Source organism: Trachypithecus francoisi, unplaced genomic scaffold (assembly GCF_009764315.1).
Source record: "Trachypithecus francoisi isolate TF-2019V2 unplaced genomic scaffold, Tfra_2.0 Lachesis_group20, whole genome shotgun sequence".
NCBI lineage: Eukaryota > Metazoa > Chordata > Mammalia > Primates > Cercopithecidae > Trachypithecus > Trachypithecus francoisi.
Window position 1 is genome coordinate 20273270 of NW_022681466.1, and position 18846 is coordinate 20292115.

The 18846-nt window shown below is 49.8% G+C and overlaps 1 protein-coding gene across 1 annotated transcript; it reads right to left on the reverse strand.

Annotated features, from left to right (window-relative positions):
• Positions 1-589: 589 nt before the first annotated feature.
• On the reverse strand, positions 590-18521 carry PSMD3 (proteasome 26S subunit, non-ATPase 3). Its single transcript, XM_033183155.1, is given in 13 exon segments — positions 590-1045; positions 1171-1221; positions 2261-2416; positions 3374-3477; positions 3606-3725; positions 3833-3947; positions 8972-8988; positions 8991-9074; positions 9236-9426; positions 10344-10480; positions 12465-12602; positions 14984-15174; positions 17976-18521. Coding segments are annotated over 13 exon segments (1602 nt in total). The 5' UTR covers positions 18196-18521; the 3' UTR covers positions 590-967.
• Between the last annotated feature and the right edge of the window lie 325 nt (positions 18522-18846).

An 18846-nucleotide genomic window follows, 5' to 3' on the forward strand; every position in this document is an offset into this window, starting at 1 on the left:
GACACGGTCTCACTCTGTCGCCCAGGCTACAGTGCAGTGGCAAGATCTCGGCTCACTGCAAGCTCCGCCTCCCGGGTTCAAGCAATTCTCCTGCTTCAGCCTCCCAAGTAGCTGGGATTACAGGCGCCCACCACCACGCCCAGCTAATTTATTTTTAGTAGAGACAGGGTTTTGCCATGTTGGCCAGGCTGGTCTCAAAACTCCTGACCTCAAGTGATCTGCCCACCTCAGCCTCCCAAAGTTTTGGGATGAGCCACCATGCCCGGCCACATCTTCAACTTGTAAAAACCATAATATCCATGAAGCACCACTGGGTGCCTGTATTGGGATGTGAAGGTCTGCAGCTGGTGATGGACGCATGGTACACCTTCCCTAACGAGACCTTACCAAAGCCACACAGGTAGGAAACAGAGTAAACCTAGGCCCCCGACCCCAGCTCAGGGTCCCTTCATCCTCCCCTGGGCACCTCCCCATCTGCAGACCCATCAGGCCCTCAGATTACACACCTGGGGCTAGTACTCTAAGGCCAAAAAACCCAAAATCTGAGCCTGCCAATATTGCAGTGAAGTATAGCAACTGATGCACAAAGCGCTTTGGATAACTTTTTATTGTTTAAAAATCATAATCGAAGCTTCAAAAAACATACAAGCCAAGACATCCCAGTTCTAGTCCCCTACTCCCAAGAGGAGTACACAGAACTATCCTTCCCCTCCTGCTCCCACACCACTGGCCAGGACCCTGCCCGGGGAGGTCACCTGCCCACCCTCCTGTCCGCTGTACGGTAAGTCACCGGCTGGGGAGGAGCCCTGGGGGAGGTCAGGGTGGCTGGCTCCCAGCACCCCCACCCCCTGCACGAGTGCAGCCTATGAGCTGTGTGTGGGAAAACGGGGACAGTGCTCTGGGCAGGGGACCCCCAAGGGGGAAAAAGCCTGTCCCCATTTCCCCTACCCCTCCCCAGCCCCCCAGCTCAAGGGAAGCTGTCATCATCATCTTCTGCCATCTCCTTGGCAAACTCCAAGTCCTGCTGTTCTCGCTCACGCCGTTCCTGGGGAGAAAGGCAAGTGAGGCCAAAGCTTCAGAGCAACTCCCAGCCCTTCCAGACACTTCCCCGCCTCCCCTTCTGTGTGGAAGTTTGACCCTTCACTCTCACCCAGAAAGCAGAGAGCTTACCTCTGCAGACTCCAAGTCCTTGTTGTATGATTTGGGAGGAAACCTCATGGCCTGGCACACAGCAAAGAGAGGAGATAAGGGAGGGAAGGAAGCAGGTGAGGCAGTCACGCAACGTGTACTCCCTGCATCCCTCTGTGAGCTAGACACCAGGCAGGAGACAGCGGCCCTCCGGTTACTCTAGTGGGGGCTAGGCGTCACCGGGCAGCAAACAGCGGCCCTCTCCAGTTACTCTAGTGGGGGGCTAGGCATCAAAGGAATTATTACAGTGCCCTGTGGGAAATGCTGAAAAAAGAGGAATAAATGACCAACTCTCTCAATTGGGCAGGGAGGAGGAAAAGGAGGAACACAGTGGATGTGGGAATGGGGAGAGGCCTTCCCAGTGGAGGATTCCATGTGGGAGGGGCCTGGCCTGCACTCAGTGGAGCTGGCTGCTGGGTGGTGGGGCAGGAGCGGGAGGGGAGGCAAGACCTAAGGGACCAGGTTACAAAGGGCCTTGCATGTCACATGGAGTAGGGCTTAGCCAGATTTTAAGCAAGGCAGCAATATCCTAGTTTCCTGGGAGGAGACCAGAAAAAAACATGGCAACCAACTAGTAACAGCACCAAACTCAGTGCTTAACTGAGGATGAGGGCTCACCCTTTTGTGGAGCTAGATACCAGCACCATCTTTTTTACAATTTAAACTTCGCTAAGAGCCTCAATACAGGGACTTCTTTTAATCTTACCAACCCTGTGAAGCGAGCAAGACAGGTAACACCTCCCTATCAGCTTCGGAGACGGAGAAACAGAGCTCTGAGAAGTTAAATGACTCAAATTTGGAACCAAATATAGAACCCAACCCTCTGAATACCTGCCTGGTCCTCCCTGGTGACCACATCATCCCTTAAACGCAATAGGAGAAGGAACTGGCTATGGAACTATGGCCAAGTCCCCTTCCCATTCTGGGCCCCCTGTGCCGCAGCTAAGTGATTTCACAGAGACTGGATGGAAACTGGGCCACAAATAAAGCCAGTCTTCTCTGAGGAATCCATGAGTGTGGAAAGAGGGGCGTGCTGCTGCCAGGTGTGACTCTGCAGCCACAGGCTTCTCACCTTGACAGACATGTTGTGGATATCTAGGCAGAAGGAGATACGCTGGTGGAAGGCCAGCTGCGGCTCTCGGGTGGAATAGATGTCAATCATCTCCTTGGATTGGACATAGCCCTTCTCGTGGTTGATGCTGGCCTCAATGACACCATCCCGGATGGCCTGCAGGCCCCCAAAGAGGAAAGTTCACCAGCATGCCCATCTTCTTCTTCTTCTTTTTTTTTTTTTTTTGAGACGGAGTCTCGCTCTGTCACCCAGGCTGGAGTGCAGTGGCCAGATCTCAGCTCACTGCAAGCTCCGCCTCCCGGGTTTACGCCATTCTCCTGCCTCAGCCTCCCGAGTAGCTGGGACTACAGGCGCCGCCACCTCGCCCGGCTAGTTTTTTGTATTTTTAGTAGAGATGGGGTTTCACCATGTTAGCCAGGATGGTCTCGATCTCCTGACCTCGTGATCCGCCCGTCTCGGCCTCCCAAAGTGCTGGGATTACAGGCTTGAGCCACCGCGCCCGGCCCTTTTTTTTTTTTTTGAGATGGAGTCTCGCTCTGTTACTCAGGCAAGAGAGTACAGTGGTGCGATCTCGGCTCACTGCAGTCTTTACTTCCCGGGTTCAAGCGATTCTCCTGCCTCAGCCTCCCGAGTAGCCAGGATTACAGGCACCCGCCACCAGGCCTGGCTAAGTTTTGTATTTTTAGTGGAGATGGGGTTTTGCCAAATTGGCCAGGTTTGTCTCGAACTCCTGACCTCAGGTGATCCACCCTCCTCGGCCTCACAAAGTGCTGGGATTACAGGCATGAGCCACCGCACCTGGCCCAGCATGCCCATCTTCTAAACCAGAGAAAATCTTGTTCCTTCCCATTCTTCTGCCCTCCTTATATTCTCACACTCACAAGCACTATCATAAACTCAACATGTGCACACACCTACACTCACACACTCACATGTGCATCCATTCTCTCTCTGGCAACTTCTTGGCTTCACTGCAAACAACGGGCCCTCCCTGAAATGACTATGCCATTGCTTTACCTATTCCCCTCCTTGGCCAAACTCCTCCCACTCCTACCTCCTGAGATTGGCAGGAAAGTGACAACCTGGTCACTGTGGTTCCTGAACCAGCCCCACCTTGGCAACAATGAACTCTGCATCTTCAGGGCTATCCAACTGCAGCTTCTGGGCGATGTCGGCCAAGGAGATTCGGGAATAGGAGAGGCTGATCATGCGTACACCTGGGAGAGAAAGGAGCAATGGGGTGGGCAGGGCGGGCACAGACCCTTCACTTGCCCAAGGATACCCACTAGGTTTGCCCCGGCCTGGCTTCTGCTCCTCCAACAGCCCCTCAGATCCTGATCCACACCTGTCTTAATCACGTTGTGCCGCAGCCGGATGATTAGGGTGTAGGTCCCATCTGCTTGAAACTTCTCCCCAAACTGATCCAAGACCTGGTTGAACTTGGCTAGGTTTCCTGTCCTGACGGCTGCAGCGAGAACAGGAGTAGACTGGATGATGCAAATGGGCACAGGCACGTAAGAGGCCCCAGTGAAGGGGGCCTAGCGGGCTCTGGGGTGGGGGATCCAGCCTTACCTTGAGTCAGAAGGAAATAGGGCATGAGTGAGCGCTTGAGGGAGGGCTGGCGGAACTGCAGCCGGTCAGGGATCTCCCCCAGCAACAGCTCCACCACGATGAGAAGCTTGTGCACCTGGACAGAGTGACAGGGCAACACAGTGGGCAGGGAGCCCCATGGGCGGAAGAAGAAAATGAAATGTGGCCTGAATTCTGCCAGATATAGTGGGAAACAGGGGAAGGGATCATTGTTTAGGCCCAGAGAGAGGAGGAAGCCCTGAAAACCTGTGCTGGGCATGGAATCCAAGCTCTGCCTTTGGAGCCGGGTGCTGGGAATGTGGCCTTTGGTCACATTTGGTTGCAGAGCCCTCAGCTGCATTTCACCTGGCCACCCTGCGCACAGTCTGCTCTGAAATGACAGTGCTCTAAAGTGAGGCCAGAAGGGCGGGTGCTGTGGTTCAGCAACAGCGAGGGACCAGGGCTCGCAGGCCTGGAGAATAGAACATGCGTCAGCCAGAGATGCTCACTAGAGAGGCAGACTGTTACTGGAGGAGAGGAGGTTATCAGTGGGTAGAATTCGTTATCTGGGTAGAGGCAGAAGTGCAGGAAGGGGCCTGGCTTCTGTGAATGAGCAGAGTATCCAGACATAGAAGGGTGGCTGGAAACCCGGGCCTGTCTTCCTCCACAGGACTGTGAGGTATTTCCGAGTGGTGCATTTCAGTGGAGTATTTCAGCACCACGCAAGAGAACTACAGTGGAGGGAATGATGCCCCCTAACTCAGGAATTCACCAGGCGCGGAACACAAAGCAGCTAAATCGTGGGGCAGCAAGTTTCATGGGGAGGCAGGGGTTACAACGGGAGTGTGTGATCACACCACCCACAGCCAGGCCGACCCTTCACCCTCCACAGGCACCACGAGGCTGCCCTGTCCCTTGGAGTAACCCATGCGTGAGGGGAAATCCCTGGAAATGGTAATTTATGAAGTGCCTTAAGGAGTCTGACAAAGCAGAAAAAGGAGGAGGGTCAAGGGTACAGATTGAAAAAGAGGCAGAAACGTGTGGGTGCCTGGGGAGCTGTTAGGAAAGAGACAGTTGAGACCACGGTCTGGGGACTATGCCATTGCCATTTTGCATGCCAGGCTGAGCAGTTTGAAGTCTGCATGTAGAGCACTTGGTGTCTAGTCTCTATTCACTAGCTAGGAAACACTGAGCAACTGGGTCCTTGGTTCCTCATCTCTAAAACTACCAAATAACAGTATCAACACCTAGCGTGTCTACCTCACAAGACTGTTATGATGCCCTCCAGCAGTGGGGAGCAATGGAAGCTTCCCAGGTCAGAGAAGGACAGAGCTGGGGCTCTGCTTAGTAAGGCAAGTGAGCGTAAGCTGGGCTGGTGGAGAAGAAGATGACCAGGTAGAAGTGTCTGGAAACGTTAGTGGCTCGAACCATGACGCTGGCAATATCAAGGAATAGGCAAACACAGAAGACGTGCAGATAATTTAACAGACGACCCAGTGACGGGAAGGACGGTGGGGGAGAGTCAGAGATGATCGCCAAGGCCCTGATCTCCATTGGGAAGGCAGGAGGAAGGAATGGTAAGGGGGCCAACAGGGGTCTCTTTGGGACATGTTGTAGAGAGAGATATGGGGGGTGGGAGGGGGAGCTGGATCTGTAGGGCTGATGCTGGTGAGAGGGGTCAGAGTTAGTGTTATGGGCTAAACTGTGTCCCCCTCAAGTTCATGTTATAGACCTAAATCCCAGTACCTCAGAACGGGACTGTATTTGGACACAGGGCCTTTAAAGAGGTAATTATGGTAAAACGAGGTCATATGGGTGGACCCTAATCCTACATGACTATTGTCCTTCTAAGACAAGAGCAGGACACAGACACACACAGAGGGAAGACCATGTGAAAGCAACAGGAGACAGCCATCGACAAGCAGATGAGGGAGGCCCTCAGAAGAAACCAATCGTGTCACACTTTGCTCTTGGACTTAGAGCCTCCAGAATTGTGATGAAATCAATTTTGGTTGTTTAAGCCGCCAAGTCTGTGGAAGCCTGCAGTGGCAGTCCAAGCAGAGTAATGGAGTTAGTAATGTACAGGCTGAAGAGCATCATGCAGGCGAGAGCTGAGGCTGGGAAAGCAAACAAGGTCACTCAAGGAGAGAATGAGGGTTTTACTATCGACAGAGAAGCTCTCAGAGTGCTCTGCTGAGGCCCAGGTGGTGAGAAGGAGCAGACAGAACACTGGAGGGAAGGGGCTGGCCAGTGCACTGTTGGGGAGGGAGCCGGGGGAGACAGGAATGGCCGCTTGAGAGGGGAAGCAGCAGGGGTGGGGGTTTTCCTCCAGGAGACTGAAGCAAACAGGTGATGGGCCAAGTCTGGAAGAGAGAGGAAGGAGTGCGATGGAAAACACAGGTAGAGAAGCTGGCATTAAGTAAAGACAAGGAGGGTGAAAATGGGTGGAGAGAGACATTCAAGTTTACAGGAGACAAGGCAGCTGCAGGAACGAATGCTAGCTGGCCTCCAGCCCTGAACAGGATGAGCCAGTACCGCACTCCTCAGAGCGCTCTGTGCACCAGCAGCGCTGGCATCACCCAGGGCCCGTGAGGAACGCAGACTCTCCAAATTGGAATCTACAGCTTCATCAGACCCCCAGAGGATTCTGTAAGCTGGGTGGTGACAGGGGTGTGTGAGGGCAGAGGGCTGGTTGCAGGCCTTCTCCCAAACATGCCTTCACTTCCGCCCTCTCTCCCTGCACTCCCTCACCAACAGTGCCCTAGCCCAAGGCCTCTCTTCCAGCTCTCTCTACGCCTTCCTGCCACTGAGAAAATTTAAATGCCTGAAAGCCTCTCTCATGGTACATGACACATTCTATATATGTTAATTACTTGTATTTTTAGTGATTTTCAAAAGAAACTTTAGTGTCTCTCACATTGTAAGCAATCTAACATTTTGCTGACGCGACCGGTGTGTCTGAAAAGCCTTCACTTTTTGTGAAAATCCTACCCATCTCTGAAAGACCAGTTCAATTTTAATGTTTCTTTTTTTTTTTGAGAGAGTCTTGCTCTGTTGCCCAGGCTGCAGTGCAGTGGCACGATCATGGCTCACTGCAGCCTCGACCTCCTGGGCCCAAGTGATCCTTGCCCTTCAGCCTCCCAAGTGGCTGGGACTACAGGTGCATGCCATCATGCCCAGCTAGGTCTTTTATTTTTGCAGAGGCGGTATCTCCATATGCTGCTCAGGTTGGTCTCAAGCGATCCTCTTGCCACAGCCTCCCAAAGTGCTATGACTACAGGTATGAGCCTGTACCTAGCCAACTTTTTCTTTAAGATCCTTTCTCTTTCATTATTTGATCAAAAACAAATCTGACTTTCTCTGAACTTCTGAACAGAAATAAAATGCATCTCCTACTACACTGACTTAACGTACCCGTCTCCTGTTCCCTGTCAAGGCACTATGGAAGTGAATGTTGTGTGAAGGTAGGAGCAGAGGTTTAAATTTGGGAAGACTAGGTCTACATCCTGGCTACGGGGCTCTGTAACTTCACACACACCCTCAAGCTTTCTGAGTCAACATTCTTTATCTCTTTGAAATACTCTAATAAGAAGAAATACCTGGCCTGGAGTGGTAGCTCACGCCTGTAATCCCACCCCTGGCCAACATGGTGAAACCCCATCTCTACTAAAAATATAAAAAATTAGCTGGGTTGGCCGGGCACGGTGGCTCACACCTGTAATCCCAGCACTTTGGGAGGCTGAGGTGGGCGGATCACGAGGTCAGGAGATCGAAACCATCCTGGCTAACATGGTGAAACCCTGTCTCTACCAAAAATACAAAAAATTAGCCGGGAGTGGTGGCGGACGCCTGTAGTCCCAGCTACTTGGGAGGCTGAGGCAGGAGAATGGCATGAACCCAGGAGGCAGAGCTTACAGTGAGCCAAGATTGTGCCACTGCACTCTAGCCTGGGCGACAGAGTGAGACTCGTCTCAAAAAAAAAAAAAAAAAATTTAAAAATTAGCTGGGCGTGGTGGCAGGCGCCTGTAATCCCAATTACTTGGGAGGCTGAGGCAGGAGAATCCCTTGAACCCCAAAGACAGGGGGTGCAGTGAGCCGAGATGGTACCACTGCACTCCAGCCTGGGAGACAGAGCAAGATTCCATTTCAAAAAAAAGAAAAAAAAAAAAAATTAGTTGGGTGTGGTGGCGGGCACCTGCCCAGCTACTCAGGAAGCTGAGGCAGGAGAATCGCTTGAACTCGGGAGGCAGAGGTTGCAGTGAGACAAGATCATACCATTGCACTCCAGCCTGGGTGACAGAGGGAGACTCTGTCTCAAAAAAAAGAAAGATAGAAAAGAAAGAAAGACCACTTATTATCCTCCCTTCCTATCCCATACAGTGCCTAATACCAGGGTTGATGCTTAAATACTTGCTGACTGACAGTTCTTAAGTGGCCAAGTTTTATGTTTACTTGAGCCACTCAGCCTTATGGAGATTTTCTGGATTCCTCTGCCAGAGATAATACAGTTTCCAAATGTGAACATGAAGGACCAGATAAGAACCTGGGGTTTATATCAACACAATCTAGGTCCATGCCTGGAATGGCTGTCAGGCATGCTGGGGAATCAGGAATATTCTACACCTATCTGCCAAGGAGAACACCCTGAACATCCACTGCCAGAGGTGCAGGTAGTGTTTGCTTTGTGACACCCACAATAGATGTGAAGCGACCTTTTGCAGACATGGCGGCTCGCACCTGCAATCCCAGCACTTAGGGAGGCAGAGGCGGAAGGATTGCTTGAGCCCAGAAGTTCTCACCTGAGCAACAGTGAGACCCCCATCTCCACACACACACACACAAAAAAAAAAAGAAAAAGAAAAAGAAAAAAGTTTGAGGTTCTTCTGGATAGGAAGGTTAAGGATGCCTTTCCTAGCCCCTAGCATAGGAAAGAGAACTGAAGTGGTAGGGAATGAGTCAGAGGCAGAGGCCAGGCATGGTGGCTTACACTTGTGATTCCAGCACTTTGGGAAGCTGAGGTGGGAGGACTTCTTGAGCCCAGGAGTTCAAGACCAGCCTGGGTAAGATAGTGAGATACCATCTTAATAAAAAAAAAAAAAAAAAAAAAAAAGAGGCAAAGGGAGGATGGTGTCTGTGGCTCACCGTCTGTTTGAAGCCACAGCTGTGTGCTGAGGGGCCTTGCGAAGGGCATTGGTCATTGTTCTCCGGGCCTCTGAGTACTCCAGCTGGATGGCTTTGATTCGCCCTGGGAGTGGAGGAGAGGAGAGTTGGTCAACAGAGTGGGGTCATCCAACCCCCCGGACAAGCCAGAGGGCCAAATGGGCCTCTTATGCACCACCCCTTGGAAACTTTGCACCAGGCAGGCCTGAGACACCTCTGATTTGTGGGTTGGGCCCCTCTGCTCACCTGTATAGTAGAGGTACCTGGCCCACTCATTGTTGTTGGCCTGCTCTGGGAACACGGACTTGGACACCAGTTTCTCAGCCTGGTCGTACAAGCTGTAGTGTAGGTAATTCCGCAGCAGGAGGTTCAGCAGGGTGGCCTGCCCATCTGCGTCATGCCGAAGCGTAGCTGTCCGGAGCCGAGCATGCAAGAAGCTTCAAGAAGGAAAGAAGAAAGATATCAAAGGCTTCAAATCACAACTCTCTGAACTGCCTTTGACTCTTCACTCTTTCTCAATTCCTTAAAAAAGTTATACAAATCGCTTTTCTGGTTATTTGCTGAGTACTGAACTATCGAGTGTCTAAGGTGTAGAGTACTACTCTAGCTGCGCAAAAAGCACAAAACCCTGCCCTTACGGAACGCAGCCCAGTGGGGGAGGCAATGGTCATGAGGAAGAAGCACAGTGTGCAGTGTGGCAGAAGATGGGAGGCCTGTGAGGCCAGGGTAACTGCAATGGGGAATATAGGAGGTGAGAAAGATGAGTTGACCTTTTCAATAGCTTGGCCAAGGCAGGACTCACTGAGAAGGGATCAGTTAAGGGAAGGCTTGAAGGAGGCGGAGAGATGAGTGTTCTGGACAGAGGAGCAGCCAGTGCAAAGGCTCTGAAGAAGACTGTGCCGGGCACATCAGAGGAAAGGCAGGCCAGTGGGGCTGAGGAACAGGAGGAGGTGAAGTCTGGGAGGTCAAAGTGGAGCAGATTATGTCAGGCCTTATGAGGTAGTGTGAGGACTTTGCCTTTCCTTTAGATGGGAAGCCACTGCAGGTTTTGAGCAAAGAAGTAAAATATTTTCTACCCTGTCCCTCCACCCCTAACCCACCCTCAGTCCTACCTTGATGTGGGGTGAAGGGAAGAACCTGGGGACAGTTCTTTATAGTCCAGCAGTGACCCACTTCATCTAGCATCAGTCTGTCTCCCACATCTCTCACATGGCACAAGGCATGGGAACCACTGCCCCTCTTTCCTGCTTACATCTACTGGTTCATCGCCCTCTGCAGGTCCACAGTTGTGTGCTTGTGACTGACCAAGTCTCTGACCCCGAGGGCCCCAAGTGAGATCCCTGGCTGCCTGTACCTGCGCACCACATCCAGCTTGTCCAGGAACTCATAGACCCGGGCGTGATAATAGTAACACTTTGCGGCCACAAGGTCTAAGGCCCGGCGGTTCTGAGTACTGATCTTCTGCATCAGGTCGTCAGAGATCTTCTGTGCCTGGGAAGGAAGCCAAAAGACAATTAAGTGGCAGTTCCTCAAAAGGATAAACATGGAGTTGTCGTTTGAGCCAGCAATTCCTATCCTAGGTATACAGCCAAGAGAACTGGAAACTTATGTTCACATTAAAGCATGTACACAAATGTTCACAGAAGCATTATTCATAACCAAAAAGCAGAAACGACCCAAGTGCCCATCAGCTGATGAACAGATAAACAAAATGCGGCATACCCACGAGGGAATATTACTCAGCCTTAAAAAGGAACGAAGTACTGACACACACCACAACATGGGCCAACCTTGAAAACATGATGTGAAGTGAAAAAAGGCAGAAGCCCAGGGCACGTGGTGTATAATTCCATTTACATGAAATGTCCAGAGTAAGGGAGTCCTCAATAGAGACAGGGCAGATTAATAGCTGCCAGGGGCTGGGTAAGGGGAAAAGGAGAAGTGACCACTAGGACGTATAGTGTTTCTTTTTGGGGTGATGAAAATGTTCTGGAATTAGGGGTGGATATACAACTTTGGGACTATACTAAAACCCACTAAATTGTAGTACACTTTATTTATTTATTTGTCTGTTTGACAGAGTCTCACTCTATCACCAGGCTGGAGTACAGTGGCGCAATCTTGGCTCACCACAACCTCCGGCTCCTGGTTCAAGTGATTCCCCTGCCTCAGCCTTCTTAGTAGCTGGTGGCTGCAGGCACATGCCACCATGCCTGTCTAATTTTTTGTATTTTTAGTAAGGACGGCGTTTCACCATGTTGGTCAGGATGGTCTTGATTGACCTCATCATCCACGCGCCTTGGCCTCCCAAAGTGCTGGGATTACAGGTAAGCGCCACCACATCCGGCCTGTAGTACACTTTAAAGGGGTGAAGTATATCTCAAAAACAAACAGCCAAGTACAGTGGCGCGTGCCTATAATCCCAGCTACATGAGGCTGAGGAGGGAGGATTACCTGAGCCCAGGAGTTCAAGACCAGCATGGTTAACATAGCAAGACCCCATCCAATAAAAACAAAACAGTGGGCTAGGCGCAGTGGCTCACGCCTGCAACCCTAGCACTTCGGGAGGTGGAGGACAGGAAATCACTTGAGCCCAGGGTTTGGAGACCAGCTTGGCAAGAATGTGAAATCCTGTCTCTACAAAAAAATACAAAATTTAGCTGGGTGTGGTGGCGCATGCCTGTAATCCCAGCTACTCAATAGGCTGAGGTGGAAGGATCACTTAAGCTGGGGAGGTCAAAGCTGCAGTGAACTGTGATCACACCACTGCATTCCAGCATGGGCAACAAAGCGAGACCCTGTCTCAAAAAAAACCCCCAACCAACCAACCAACCACGAACCAGCAACAGTGTGGGAAGGAAAGGAAACAAACCAGGGAATTAAGGAGTGGGACTTATTTCCTCAGTGTGCTCCTGTGACAGTGGCTATAATGAACAAAGAAGCTGGCCGTAGCTGGGGGAGTGGTGGAAGTGCAGTATACAAAATGGAGCTATTAGTCCATAGTAACAGCTACCATTTATGAAAATATCATGAAAGCTTACTATGTGCAGATCATTGTGCTAAGTATTTCTAAACAAATAATTTTATGTAATGCTAACCATCTTGTAAGGCAGGAACTATTATCCCCATTTTACATACAGCTGGGAGAAATTAATTTGCCTAGGGTACAGCAGGGATTGGAACCCAGGTCTTTCTGTCTCCAAATGCCCCTAATTTCCCCCAAAGAATGTACTACGCTGGTATCCCCCACAGACCGGTACAGCATGACCACTGTGAGCCCTGTCCCACAGTGCCCAGAGCAGGAGTGGGTTCTCCTGGGATGTGGGACCAAACGCATACCCCTATGGGGAAAGAGTGTGGGGGACAGTTCTTAAGAATCAGTGATTATTTCCATTTCGTCACCAGGGACGATCTCCCTGCCAAAGCCCTTGCATCACTTGGGGCTTATGAATCACTCTCACTGCATTCTGGATACCTCTTTGTAGCGCTTGCTGGTCATCATGAAGATGACCATGAGAAGCTGGAGATAGGCTTCCACTTCAGGCAGGAGGGGTGCCGATGCAGCTTTTCCCGTGCGGGGACGGAACTGTAAATCAGCCTCTGTGTCCATGGGCTAGGAGAGGACAGAAGTTACCATGGAAAAGCTCAGTCAGATCAAGTAACCAAGAATGTATTGAGCATCCACTATGTATTTCAATATATTTATTGAGTGTCTACCATGTGCCAAGATTTTTTTAGGTGCTAGGGATAAAAAAAAAAGATGACAGTCTTTCCCAAAGAAATCAAGGAGGAGTTGGGTGTGGTGGCTCAACGCCAGTAGTGCCAGCTACTTGGGAGGCTGAGGCAGAAGAATGCTTGAGGCCAGGAGTTTGAGACCAGTCTGGGCAACACAGCGAGACCCCATCTCTCAAAAAACAAAAAAGAACTAGCCAGGCATAGTGGCAGGCACCTGTATTCCCAGCTACTCAGGAGGCTGAGAGAGGAGGATCGCCTGATCCCAGGACTTTGAGGCTGCACTGGGCCATAATTGTGCCACTGTGCTTTAGCCTGGGTGACAGAGCAAGACCCTATCTCAAAAAAACAAAGAAAACAAGTCAAGGAGGCTGGCAATAGAATATTAATAAGCACAATAAAGTGTTACAGGAGAATAATAAACTTCTTTACAGAACATAATGGGGACATAAAGGACGATGTAAGGAACCTTCAAAGAAGCTACAACCGGCCGGGCGCGGCGGCTCACGCCTGTAATCCCAGCACTTTGGGAGGCCCAGACGGGCGGATCACGAGGTCAGGAGATCGAGACCACCCTGGCTAACACGGTGAAACCCCATCTCTAATAAAAATACAAAAAATTAGCCGGGCGTGATGGCGGGCACCTGTAGTCCCAGCTACTCGGGAGGCTGAGGTAGGAGAATGGCGTAAACCCGGGAGGCGGAGCTTGCAGTGAGCTGAGATCCAGCCACTGCACTCCAGCCTGGGAGACAGAGCGAGACTCCATCTCAAAAAAAAAAAAAAAAAAAGAAGCTACAACCTAAGTGGACACATGAAACCACCATACCTGGAAGCACTGCAAATACTACTGGACAGGGCTTAATGAAATAATTCTAGAGATGAGATCAGAATAATGAGACCAAAAAATTGTTTCTTGTGGAAACAAAGAAAATTTGGGGAAAGTCAATATATACACAAAACTTATTTTCAGATTTCGTCACTGACACTGGAAAAAATAAAGTGTTAACAGTCACCCACCAAAATAATCATGTTTCATGAGTTTAGAGATGTGAAGGTCAGAAAACATCCAAGGTGGAGTTGGGGGAACAGTACATTTTTCCCCTTTCCCAGACAATAAACTCTTCACTGCCCTACCTCCAGGGATGTTATGAGTTTCCCCATCCACGGAGCTGACTGAGTATACAGGATTTTAAGGAAATGCAAGTACTGGAAGGTCAGTGGAATTGGAGAAGGCTGAGATCTGGACCATGCCATGAATAACGAGGGAGAGTTTACAGTTACAGAGGATAAGGAGAGGTCTCTCCTGGCACAGAGGCCAACAACACCACCAAACTGACTTCGTCTGCATTCACTATGTGCCAGGCACTGTTCTAGGAGCTTTACACTCCCCTCTCCCCAATTCATTCATCACATTTAACAAATGAAGAAAATGAGGCACAGCAAGATGAAGTCACTTGCCCAAGTCCCATAGGTACTAACTGTCAGAGTTTGGATTCAAATTCAACTGTACCTCTAAAACCTGTGCTTTTTTTTTTTGAGGTAGGGAGTCACTCTGTCACCCAGGCTGGAGTGCGATAGTGCGATCTTGGTTCATTACAACCTTCACTTCCTGGATTCAAGCGATTCTCCTGCCTCAGCCTCCAAAAGTGCTGGGATGACAGGCGTGAGCCACCGTGCCTGCCTCAGACTCCCAAAGTGCTGGGATGACAGGCGTTAGCCACCGTGCCTGCCTCAGACTCCCAAAGTGCTGGGATGACAGGCATTAGCCACCGTGCCTGCCTCAGCCTCCTAAAGTGCTGGGATGACAGGCGTGAGCCACCGTGCCTGCCTCAGACTCCCAAAGCGCTGGGATGACAGGCGTGAGCCACGATGCCTGGCCCTGACACCTGTGTTCCTCCTAACCACTGTTCTCTGACTCCTCCATAGTGAAGCTTCAGAGGAAAGAGGTAGCAGCACCTTCTCTCTCCTAGAACAACAGGACAGGTCACCCAACGCAACCTCAACTGGAGTAGGGGGTACAGGTTGCAGGGTAGTGGGAAATGAGGTTGGCTGGGAAGGTCCTGATCCCCTGACTCGGAAGAATGACACTACAGGGCAGTGGACGGTTCCCTTGTCACTGTGCAGATGAGTATTAAAATGGGCTGCTTTGGCTTCTCTCCTCATGCAACCACAGGTAATAAGATGGGACTTTAGGATGGAAAGCGCTATTCCTGGGGGTCTGAGACCAGGCCTGCACCCTTTAAGTTGGCCTGACTCACTCACCTCTTCCAGGAAGGGGAGCAAGAAGTCTCGAGTGGCATTATTTGAAGTAAAGAAGCCCTGCACAGCCTTATACAGAACATAGTGGTTGAGGCGGCGTGATGTGGAAGGCAGCATCCGCAGGGCCCGCAGCACGAATCTCGGTTCCTTGCCTGAAACCGCTTTCTCCAGCTGTTTCACGTGCTCCTTGATGTCTGAAGAGGAGCAGAGAAGAAAATGATGTCACTTCCACTCCTAGTCCCCCACCACTCCAGGCAAGGAGTTCTAAGGAGCCTCTCACGGAGGGGCAAAATGCGACCAATCACCTTTTCTGCCCTAATGGGGTACACAATATTTACAGATTCCACACATTGATTTTAAGACATAACCAACTGGCAAGAAAAAAAATACAGTGGGGGTGCAGGATGGGGTAGAGGATGACAGAGGAAGAAAAGAAAAACCAATTAACTAAAGAAACCTGGAGATTTATCAGATCTTAATGGAAAAGACTTTCTAAATGTAAACAATGGGAGAAATCACATACGCACAAAAGATTAATGAGCTTGATTTCATTTAAAAAACCCTTTTAGATAACTGTGTATACAAAAGAAAAATATTTTCAACAAATGTGATCAAAGATTCATATTTTTATTCTATAAAGAGCTTGCATAAATGGTTAAGAGATATAATGGTATAACGATTATATTGCCACAATTTCAAAACAAAAATGGAGACGAACTAACATACAAAGAGGAAAAATGGCTAACAGACCAAAATTATATTTCATTAGTATTTGAGCAATTGCAAATGGAAACATTTTTGAACTACCAAATTCGTAACATTAAAAAAATTCTAGGCAGGGCACGGTGGCTCATGCCTGTAATCCCAGCACTTTGGAAGGCTGAGGAAGGCAGATCATAAGGGTAGCAGTTCAAGACCAGCCTGGCCAACATGATGAATCTTATCTCTACTAAAAATAAAAAGATTAGCCGGGCATGGTGGTGGGCACCTGTAATCCCATCTACTTGGGAAGCTGAGGCAGGAGAATCGCTTGAACCTGGGAGGCAGAGGTGGCAGTGAGCTGAGATCGCGCCATTGCACTCCAGCCTGGACAACAGAGTAAGACTCTGTCTCAAAAAAAATAAAAATTAAAAAAAAAATTATAGAGTACAGTGAAAACTACATTTCTCCTGGTATAATGTAAATGAGCACAGTTTTTCTGGATGATAACTATCAAAAACCTTAAAATGTTCAGCCTTTTTAACTCAGGTATATAGGTTTTGGTGGGAATCTGTACTGAAGAAATAATTATAAAAGTAGATTTTTAAAAGTTGGGCACAAAGATGATTGCTTCAAAGTTATTTATGATAGCAAGAAACTAGAAACAGTTTAAATGCAAAGCAGTAAGGGAATGCAATCAATGAGTAGTTTCTTAGGCACTTCTGTATAGTTAGTGCTTAGCACAGGGTATCTGGGCCACACTAAGATATAATAATAACAGCTGATATTTATGTGCTAGGCACAGTTTTAAGCATTTTAATGTTCACAATAACCCAATAAAGTATTGTACTATTACTCGTATTTATATAGATGAGGGAATTAATTCCAGAACTTGTATTACTCTTAACCACTATATTGGGTATTCAATGTTTCTGGAATAAATTGCTGATTATGTTTACGAATGTAAATGAAAGCACATAAAATTCAAAATTTATATTTAGTTATGCCTTGATACAAACTGTATACATAACTTGCTCTCAATTATAGGAGAGTAGCTCAAAAATTCATAAGAAAAACTGTTAACCATGTTTTCTTCCCCCTGCTTTTAACTTCTCATACATTCCAAAATCTCTGCAATGAATATGAATTACTTTACAACAAGAAAATGAAGTGCCTGTAATAAACACACCCAGTAGGCAATGCTGAGTGGCACCTTTAACATTGGCTGTCACTACTTTAGGTAAAAGGATCTCTATCAGATATTGATCCTGTTGCTCAACTTTACTGTAAGAGCTATAGTCAACAGCATCACATCCTCAAAAGCACCACTTAAGAGGATAACTTTCCTTATCTCTATGTTTTTGAGCCAGTTTCTCACACATTTTAGTGAAAAGAAAACCTAGTAAGTAGTCTGGTCCCACTTGATCCAGAACCACGAAAATGGCACCAGGATCACAGTGGGAAGCTCTCACTTTACCCACTTCAAATGGAGACAGGATGCTCTAAGTGCTAAAAGTAAAACATGAACTTGGAGAAACAAGAGGACTACAGATACTCAAAACAGGAACCTCGGAGAAAAGAAATAGGAGACACTGGTGTACAGCAGTTTAGGCCAAAGGTGAGTATTACAAAACCAAACAAAGATGACATCCGAAAAGTTTTAAGTGTGTATGTACTTAGACGCTTTAGAAACAGAGGGGCAGGAGGGACCTGAAGGGAGAAGGAGGCAGTAAAGGGACTGTTGGGACACTTCAGTTAGAGAAATAGGAAACAAGATACTAGGTCGAAATGGTTCATTCGGGGGAGTGTGCTAAAGGCAGCTAGGACAACAAAAATCTGCTGTACAGTTTTAAAAATCAGGAGTCGATATTCTAGGTCATCCCGGCCCTGTTTACACACGTAGACATGAACACTGGTTTCTAGTGGGATCAATCAGTCATATATTGGAGGCGCTAAAATCAGTCGGGTGGGATATAAATGGACTAGGTCAGAGGGGAGGGCTTAGAAAGGGGAGGACTTAGAAGGAGGAGTCCCCAGGCCCAGTGGAACCTAGATACAGATGCAACCCCAGATATGGGGACGGAGGGGATGGGAGGGGAGTGGTTCCCAGCCTGGAGAGAAGGTTCAGTCATTGGGCATGGAGTCGGAAGTGTCAGGGCAGCGGGGGCAGGTATCTGGGGGTAATCCCAAGGAACTGAGGGTTGTGGAGGCTGCTCTGGCTTCCCAGCGAGAAGCCGAATCACAGGGGTCGCTGTCACCCGTGATCGCGGCACGTTCCCGGCTTGGGCTCCCGTACCCTCCAAGGTGACAGTGTCCAGCTCTCGCTGGGAGTGCTCAGCTGCTGCCGCCGCCGTCTTGCCGTCTGCTTCCCCCGCTGACCCGCCACCCGTCGCCGCCTCCTCTTTCATCTCCACATCCTGGGGGGCCGGGGGCAGTGGGGGTTCTTGTTCTCCTCCGCCGGGCGGCGGTTTCGCCTTGTCCGCGCCGCGGCGCCGCGCCGAGCCCTCCTGCTTCATGGCACCCGGGGTCACGGCCTAGTCCGGGGACCGAGGCCGGGGCCTCGCGTGAACCCTAGCACCGGGGACCAGGAGCCGAGCCGGGCCTACACACCAGCGCGGGCTACCGTCGGGCCGCACGATGACTGAGCAGCTGCAAACCCCTTCCCGGCGCTGGGCCTTCTGGGAAAGGCCAGGCACGGCAGGCCGATGGCCGAGTCAACAAAGGGGAAATAAATCAACAGCCGAGGTGCAGGATGAAGGAGGAGCTTCGAGGAAGGAGCGGGGAGGAGCCTGTATGGGTTCCTGGTGCTTTCTTTCTAGCGCTTAAGTGTGATGCTTTTATGTTCCTCTCAAGTGCATTTCTGTGGGCGTCCACGAGAGGTCCCCTCAGGCTCCAATCTGGGTTACAAAGGACTTTAAGAGCATCTCAACCAGCGTGGAGTGAGTACAGTCCATCCGAGCGCCGGGCGAGATGACGTCACGAGTTGCCCGGCGGGTTTTGCGCCCAAGTTCGCTCCATTTTCCCCGATGGGGGGGTCTCCTTCCAGATCCGCGGGGCTTGGGCTCAACGGCTGCTGGGCGCATCCGGCAGGAGGGAAGGAAAGAAGGCTGCGAAGGAGGGACGTGAAGCTAGGGCTGTTGTGCTTAAAATAAACCGAACTGGAGAGT